At 39.1% G+C, this 8796-nt stretch overlaps 1 protein-coding gene and 1 long non-coding RNA gene across 5 annotated transcripts; both read right to left on the reverse strand.

The window, feature by feature from the left end:
• Window positions 1-418: 418 nt before the first annotated feature.
• Window positions 419-1969, reverse strand: LOC130506401 (uncharacterized). Of its 3 annotated transcripts, XR_008942016.1 has the most exons (4): window positions 1329-1968; window positions 992-1085; window positions 865-906; window positions 419-758 (listed from the first exon to the last, which is right to left on the reverse strand). It is a non-coding gene; the product is annotated as an uncharacterized LOC130506401 (long non-coding RNA). The 3 variants fall into 3 exon arrangements; XR_008942014.1 differs by having other exon boundaries at window positions 865-1085; window positions 1329-1969; XR_008942015.1 differs by lacking the exon at window positions 865-906 and having other exon boundaries at window positions 1329-1966.
• Window positions 1970-6011: 4042 nt separating this feature from the next.
• LOC130506400 (uncharacterized) lies at window positions 6012-8355 on the reverse strand. 2 transcript variants are annotated; one of them, XM_057001040.1, is made up of 2 exons: window positions 8062-8355; window positions 6012-7219 (listed from the first exon to the last, which is right to left on the reverse strand). In XM_057001040.1, the coding sequence occupies exon 2, from the start codon at window positions 7217-7219 to the stop codon at window positions 6161-6163; it is 1059 nt and encodes a 352-aa protein (XP_056857020.1). In that variant the 5' UTR covers window positions 8062-8355; the 3' UTR covers window positions 6012-6160. The 2 variants fall into 2 exon arrangements, with proteins under 2 accessions (XP_056857020.1, XP_056857021.1); XM_057001041.1 differs by lacking the exon at window positions 8062-8355 and adding an exon at window positions 7330-8043.
• Between the last annotated feature and the right edge of the window lie 441 nt (window positions 8356-8796).

Raw genomic sequence — 8796 nt, forward strand, 5'->3', positions numbered from 1 at the left:
ATATAATAAATTAGGGATGTGGTTAGAAGTTTAGGGATTGAAGTTATATTATGATTATACTCATTTATTTAAATTTTATAGTTTGTATAGTTTAGGGTCTAGAACTTAAGATATTTATTTTTTGTTTTTCCCAATTTATCATCATTGTTGGATTTTCTTTTTTATCATATTAAAGTAAATTTTTATTTATTTATTTACTTATTAATTAGTTCTTTTAAAATCATTAATAAATACAACTCACTCTAATAAATCATTAATAAATATAAATTTATCAAATCTCAAATTATAATTTTTATCCTTTTAGGGTATGTTTAGGGTTTAGATTTTTTTTTAGAATCATGGTTTATGAAATAGAGTTTAGGGTATATAATTATGATTTTGAAAATTTGAATTAAGTATATAGTTTTACACTAGACAATGTTTTAAATGATTTATATATTATTTTTTATTTATAATTTATGTTAACAATAGTTTTAAATGTTTAAAAACAGAACAAAAGACAAACTCAACGATGAGTTTTATAACATACAAAGTCAATACATATTGTTTACAAAAGGAGATGATGACTTGGTGGAGAGAGAGAGACTCGAGAAAATGGCTGTACTACAAGGCACCATGAAGTATTATCTTCAGTCTCCGGTGAGCAGAGGCAGCTAGCACCACTACCACAATGCCGTGCCTCCTCTGTGTTCAAGCTCACGACCACCAACTCTTCTCACGACAACACTTCATGCTAGCCTTTGTATGGCATTTAGTTCCTATCACAAGTCAAAGAGGGAAAAGTAAGAACCTACTTCAATTTACCAAAGGAAAAGAATGTTTGGAGAATCTAAAGCAATTGAAAGAGATTTGAAATCAAAGCACCTTGAGGTTATGCTCACCACAATCAACAGCAATCTTATCTGGCTGTAAAGCCTCATACTCTTTGACATCTTTCTCTTCCAAGTAAAAAAAAAAGGAAGGTCAATCTTAAAAGGAAGAATCTCTATACCTGCTCGAGAATCGACTCCACAGCCTCCTCAAACCCAACAGCAAGCATCTGGTCAGCTTCGTCAAGCACCAAGTACTCAACTTCACCCAGCTCCCTGTTTACACTATCAGAAACTGATCAAATCGAAACTCAGTTCTTAAACAGCTCATACTAATTTCAAAATTGTCTTAAAACTTAACAGAATCATAAACAGATTAATCACTCTTCTAAAACCTAAACAGCCAGATAACACAGATTCTACACAAGCAAACAAAGCTTTGGAACATGGAAAAAAACTCGAAAGTGTCAAACTTTTGTTTATTGGCGACCAATCACACGCAAAGGGTAAAGGGCTGACCTTTGGCGTGAAGAAATTGGGAAGCTTGAGGAAGTAGGTGTGAGTATGGTGGTAACACTAATTCATCTTTTTCTTGTAAAATCAAAACAAAATGAGAGAGAGAGAGAGAGAAAGAGAGAGAGAGAGAGAGATGGCGGATGAGGGATATGGCGATGATGGTGATGGCGGTGACGAGCTGGTGGTGGTGGGATAATGAGCGATGGGGTCAAAAGGAGTGTGGTGATGAAGCTTCAATCGATGGTGACTAGAGATGAATCTGAGAATTTGAGGAAGTCAAGTGGATTGAAGGGAGGAGTGTGCGGCGGAGCAGGAAGCGGAGGAGCAGGGGACGGTGGCGGCAGAGGAGGAGAGGGAGGTGGGTGAAGGTGGGGGTTTGGATTCGCAGAGGATGCAGGTGAAAGGACGGCAAGGGGGACGTAGAGGGAGAGGAGGTAGTAGCTTCCAGAAGTAGAGGGAGGAAACGTGCGGAGGAGCGGGAGGAGGATAATTTGAGGAGGTGGAGAGGAGAGGAAGAGTGTTTGGAGGCTGAGAGAGAGTGTGTGAGAGAGGGAGAAGAAGAGGTGATGATGACGAAACAGAGAAGTAGAAACAGTATTGGAGAATAATAGCCAAGTAGAGGAAGAAGATGCAACACGTTTTCATGTCTGATATATTTGTAGGAATGGTCAAATTTTGTATATAAAAAATAAAACTAAAATTTGGGATATTTAACATTTACGATAGCGTTATAATTTTTGATCTGAATTGGTAAGGCGCCTACACTTAATAAATTAACGCGGTTAAATTTTTTATTTTCCCGCGATACCAAATATAGCGTTTTAAATTTATAAACGCTATTAAAAAAGCCAGTGTTAATATATAATAGCAGAAATGTCAAAAACGCTATAATTTGATGCTATTAATACTCACATTTCCTGTAGTGCTCGTTAAAAACCGAAATTGTAATGCCATAACCGTCTAGAGTTTGTAATGCGTTTGGAATACTGCCTCGTTAAAACCTTTCCATGGTAAACCCAAAAACCCAATGTGGTAAAAACGGGAAGCCATGGATAGGAAAAAGAGTACAGCCGCATTACTTCCCCTGAAGTGAACATCACTGAAGGCTTCTCAGTGATCGCATACCAATCTGCTGCATAAGCTTCCTGAGCGTGCATGTTGGTAATGCCTTAGTGAAGAGGTCGGCTGAGTTCTCGCTTGATCTGACTTGGAGTACCTTGACCTCTCCTTCCTTCTGTAGATCATGGGTGAAGAAGAACTTGGGGAGAACGTGCTTAGTCTTGTCACCCTTGATGTATCCATCCTTGAGCTGAGCTATGCAGGCCGCATTGTCTTCATAAAGAATGGTCGGCTCGTCTTTACCATCCGTGATTCCACATGCTGTCCGAATATGGTGTGTCATGAGTCTCAACCAGACACACTCTCTACTTGCTTCATGGATCGCCAATATCTCCGAGTGATTGGATGATGTGGCTGATATAGTCTGCTTGACTGATCTCCATGAAATGGCCGTGCCTCCATATGTGAAAACATAGCCGGTCTGGGACTTAGCACTGTGTGGATCGGATTGGTAACCTGCATCAGCAAAACCAACCAAATCTTCTTTGTTTTGGTTAGCATAAAATAAACCTACATCCTTAGTTCCTTGTAGGTATCTTAGAATGTGTTTGATCCCATTCCAATGCCTCATGGTCGGACATGAACTGAATCTGGACAATAGGCTCACAGCAAAACAGATGTCCGGCCTAGTATGTGTAGTCAAGTACATCAAGGCGCCAATAGCACTGAGGTAAGGATACTCTGGACCAAGGACCTCTTCATCCTCAGCCTTAGGTCTAAACGGATCAGTGTCTAGACCAAGGGATCTTACAACCATGGGACTACTAAGTGGATGACACTTATCCATGTTGAACCTTTTAAGAACCTTTTCAGTATAGGTCTTTTGATGCACAAGGATTCCATCTTTAAGATGTTCAATCTGTAGTCCCAAGCAAAACTTGGTTTTTCCCAAATCTTTCATCTCAAATTCTTTCTTGAGATATTCAATTGTTTGAAAAATCTCTTTGGCCGTTCCAAGTATGTTTAGATCATCAACATACACGGCTATGATCACATAGCCTTGGCCGGATTTCTTAATGAATATACATGGGCTTACTTGATCATTCTTGTAGCCTTCTTTCAGTAAGTACTCACTCAATCTGTTGTACCACATACGACCAGATTGTTTTAATCCGTACAAAGCTTTGTTAAGCTTGATGCAATGCTGTTCTCGAGAACCTTTAGCATCCTTAGGTATTTCAATACCATCTGGTACTTTCATGTATATGTCATTGTCCAGTGGTCCATAAAGATATGCGGTTACTACATCCATTAACCGTAAATCAAGATTTTCTCTTATGGCCAGACTTATAAGGAATCTGAATGTTGTTGCATCCACCACGGGAGAATAAGTCTCCTCATAATCGATTCCTGGTCTCTGTGAGAATCCTTGTGCAACAAGTCGGGCCTTATACCTCACGACTTCACCATTCTCATTTCTCTTTCTCACAAAGACCCATTTGTAACCCACTGGTTTTAGATTGTGTGGTGTTAGGAGTATTGGTCCAAAAACACCTCTCTTCTTGAAAGAGTTTAACTCCACGTTTATGGCTTCTTTCCACTTAAGCCAATCTTTTCTTTGCATGCATTCATAAATGGACGTGGGTTCTAGATCCTCATCATTTTCAATGATCTCAAGTGCTACATGATATGCAAATAAATCATCCATGTCGACATGTTTTCTGTTCCATTGTTTTCCAGACATGACATAGTTTATTGAGATCTCTTCATTGTCAGGTGGTTCAGAACCCTGAGTTTTGGCGTCCCAAATCTCATTAGGCCCCTTAGCAACCATGCCAATGTTCATGTCTGAGGATGCTGGTACGCCCGGCCCATGTCCGGACGTTGGTTCGTCCATGTCCCGGTCCTTTTGGACGGACGGATCGACCACATCGACCAGCTCCTTCACCCCCTCGCCCACGGTCTGTTTAGCACCTTTCTTACTTATGCGGGGGTTCTTATCTTTGGAACCAATTGGTCTACCACGTTTCAGACGTGTCTTAGACTCTGTAGCAACTTGATTTTGTCCCTTTTGGACATCAATTCTTATTGGTGCATTAGCAGCTGGTATATATGACTTGGTCATTCTATTTGGGTCAGCAAAGGAATCTGGCAATTTATTAGCTAGCTCTTGAAGATGTATAATCTTCTGAACTTCAAGATCACAGACTTGAGTTCGAGGATCTTGCCATGCTTGGGATGTATGATTCCATGTAATTTCTTTTACCAGCTTGCTATTATTTCCTCCCAATGTTGGATACTCAGATTCCACAAAATGGCAATCTGCATACCTGGCCTTAAATAAATCACCCGTGGTTGGCTCGAGGTATTTTATAATTGAGGGAGAATCATATCCAACATATATTCCCATCCTTCTCTGAGCTCCCATCTTTGTTCTTTGTGGTGGAGCTATTGGATAATAAACAGCACATCCAAAAGTCTTAAGATGGGAGATGTCTGGCTCTCGACCCATGAGGAGCTGGGATGGTGAATATCTATGTTCACTAGATGGTCTGATGCGTATTAATTCCGCAGCATGCAATACTGCATGTCCCCAAGCTGTGACTGGAAGATTACTTTTCATGAGTAAAGGTCTAGCAATCATCTGAATCCTTTTGATAAAGGACTCGGCTAGGCCGTTCTGTGTATGGACATGTGCCACGGAGTGTTCAACTGTCACCCCCATGGACATACAGTACTCATAAAAGGCTTGGGAAGTGAATTCACCAGCATTATCAAGACGTATAGTCTTCAAAGGAAAGTCTGGAAAGTGTGCTTTCAATCTGATGATTTGAGCAAGAAGTCTAGCTAAGGCTAGATTCCGTGTGGATAATAGGCACACATGGGACCATCTTGTGGACGCATCAATGAGTACCATGAAGTACCTAAACGTCCCACTTGGTGGGTGTATTGGTCCACAGATGTCACCTTGTATTCTTTCCAGAAAACCTATGGTTTCCTTTGTCACTTTGACTGGTGATGGTCGGACTTGGAGTTTTCCTTGTGCACAAGGTACACATGTATGGATCTTAGGAACAACTCGTCTACCTTTAAGGTTATGACCATTAGAATTTAGAATAAGTCTACGCATCATAGATGTTCCTGGATGCCCTAGCCGGTCGTGCCACAAAGCAAAGTTCTCCTTGAACTCTTTGCTTATTGTTATAGCATTGGCTTCGACCGCACTGATCTGAGCATGGTAAAGACCAGTGGATACAGCTGGTATCATTTCCAAGACCTTCTTATGGTCTTGGTCGAGCTCAAAGATGTTTAAGAACTCTTTGGCTCCTTCTCCACTTGTTTGAATATGAAGACCATTCTTGCGAATGTCTTTAAAGCTCAACAGGCTTCTTTTAGAGTTTGGAGAATACAATGCTTCATCTATTTCTAGATGTGTCCCATTTGGTAACAAGACATAAGCTTGGCCGTGGCCTTTGATTAGTGATGATACACCAGCTATTGTGCTCACATTGGCATCTTTCAATGTTAGATTAACAAAGAATTTCTTATCTTTAAGAATCGTGTGGCTTGTCCCACTATCAACCACAAGTGTGTCCATACTTCCTTTCATTCTAGACAATAAAAATATAATCTGAATCATTCATATTATTATTGAAAATGAAAGTAGACATAGTTTATTCTTAAAATAAAACATAGAATGCAAAAGCACTTAAAAAATTTCTCAAAGCCTAAAAACACCAAAAAACATTCAAACACAAATCGTTTGATGCATCACATTATTCGACTGGATCATCATTCAGCATAGTGAGTATGTCTGAAGTCTCAAAGTCCATGAGGTCGTCCTTGTCATGATCAAAATCGTCCTCACCATCCTTGTACACCATGTGTGCTTCCGGATTTTTGCCCTTAAGACTCTCTTGATAGAGGTCGACCAGATGCTTGGCTGTGCGGCAATTCTTTGCCCAATGATTCATCATTCCGCATCTATGGCAAGGTGAGCTTGCAGGATTCTGTGGCTTTGAAGAAGTCCCATTTCCTCTGCCTTTACCTTGTCCATTATTGGACTGGTTTGGACGGTCATAAGGGGTGCTACGCCCTTTGCTGTTGCCACCTTGTCCACGTCCTCGCCCATGACCTTTACGGCCACGTCCTCTTCCATATGAGGATCCGCGGCCCTTATGGTCATACCGGACATGGTTAGCTTCAGCACCATCATTAGGCTCATTTGAGGTATGATTTGCCTCAGGGACAGGCTTAGATCCAGGTGGTCTAAGCTCACTGTTCTTCAAGAGCAGCTCGTTGTTCTGTTCTGCAAGCAATAGACATGAGATGAGCTCACTATAGGTCTTAAAACCTTTCTGTCTGTATTGTTGCTGAAGCAACATATTGCTTGAGGACATTGTCTGGAAAGTCTTTTCCAACAACTGCTTATCAGTTACAGTCTCGCCACATAGCCTCAGTTTTGAGACTATCTTAAATAAGGCTGAGTTGTACTCATTCACAGACTTAAAGTCTTGAATCCTGAGATGAATCCACTCATAAGTGGCACCCGGAAGAATCAAGGTCTTCTGGTGATCATATCTCATCTGAAGCTCTTTCCATAACTCATATGGATCACTCACTGTGAGGTATTGAGCTTTCAAACTCTCCTCAATGTGATGACGGATGATCATGAGGGTCTGAGAGTTCTCTTTCTTAGTAGCTTCGTTCTGAGGAACAATACAATGCTCTAGGCCTTTGGCTCCAAGAGAAATCTCGACATCTAGTGCCCATTGTAGGTAATTGTCACCCCTCACACTTAGAGGTGCAAAATCCAAATTTGCGATTTTGGCCATCTGAAACAAAAATCAGAGTGTTTTAGGTCTTTAGAAAATTTTATTTTCTTATAATTCATCCATCAACTTGCTTTAAAATAAGATGGATGAGAGCATGGTCTTGGTCGTACCTAGGGTACACTTCATTGACTCATGCAGCTTGTGGGCTAGCTGTACCGGAAGGTACTTCATCGACCAATACGGCCTGTGGTCTAGTCGTACCGGAAGGTACACATCATCGACCATGGTCTATCATTGACCTTATTGTCTAGCCATACTAAGTAGTATGGATCATTGACTAAAAATTCAAGATCTAACCACACAATGGTGTGGATCATTGATCAAAAATGTGGAAACATAAGACTAATTTTGTTTTAGACATATAGCGTATCATCCTTTAATAAGGGGTATCACTTGTTGTCTTATACAAAATGAAAGTCATGTTATCACATGCTTAAAAAAAAATTCTTATGATTTAAATTTCCTTTTAATCTGATATTAACTTTAAGGATTAGATTTTAAAGATTTAAATCAGATTTTAAGTTTTGGTTAAACATAGACTTTATGTTTTGATTTAGACATATAGCGTGTCATCCTTAAAAGGGGTATCGCTTGTTGTCTATTACAAAACTAAAGTTATGAGGGATTTTAGGGTTTTGAGATCCGAAATTTTAGGGTTTAGGTTTAGAATTTCGGATCTGATCAAATATGATCTAATAGAGTTTATAAGATTTTATAAAATCGATTTATATGTTTTTAAACAAGAACTAGATCAACTTTTAAAATCGGATTCAAAAATAAGAAAGATGAAACCGAAAATAAAATTTGAGTTGCAAGTAAAAATTAGGGTTTTGAGATCTAACCTTTTACTTTGCCGATTCTTCTCCTTGGTTCCTTTCTTAGAAACCTTAATCAATCAAACAAAGAAAGGATTCAAAGTATGATTAGTTTAAGATCTAAGAAACAACTGAATGTAAAAGATCTTAGAGAGAGAAGTGGTTGGCGGCGGCTAGGGTTTATGATGGTCTCCGAGTTGGTTGATCTTGAGCAAGATCGTGCTGATAACGTGTTCTAATCCTAGTGTTCTTGCTTAAGAACTAATCGAACCAGAGAGAGAGAGAGAGAGAGATCGGATGCTTTGTTTGTGAAAGAATGAGATTGTATTATTCCATGAGTAATGAGTTCCTTATATAGGATTACATAGTTTGTAGACCAAGTCTAATAACTTGGAGTAGGGAACAAGTAACTTGGAGTAGGGAACAAGTAAATCTAGAACATTCCATACTAGACATCACACAATATTCATAACAAGGTTAAGTATGAATAAGGATAAACTTTAACAAACAAAAAAGAGGACTAACCTTATAATAACCTCTATTTTTTTTTTAATCTATTAGAAGATTTGTTTTGTTAATTAAGTGCGTATTTCATGATGTTGAACTTTGGCTTAACTTTTTTATCTGACATTCTAAAAATATGTTAATGTGTGGTCCTGAACTCCTGATCACTAGTGAGCATTCATTTTTATAAACTAAGAAAGTTTAGTTTGATTCGCATTTTCTTCATTTTAAAATAAAATATTTTACATTTTAGCCTAC

The sequence above is a fragment of the Raphanus sativus genome, unplaced genomic scaffold, assembly GCF_000801105.2.
Source record: "Raphanus sativus cultivar WK10039 unplaced genomic scaffold, ASM80110v3 Scaffold3194, whole genome shotgun sequence".
Lineage (NCBI taxonomy): Eukaryota > Viridiplantae > Streptophyta > Magnoliopsida > Brassicales > Brassicaceae > Raphanus > Raphanus sativus.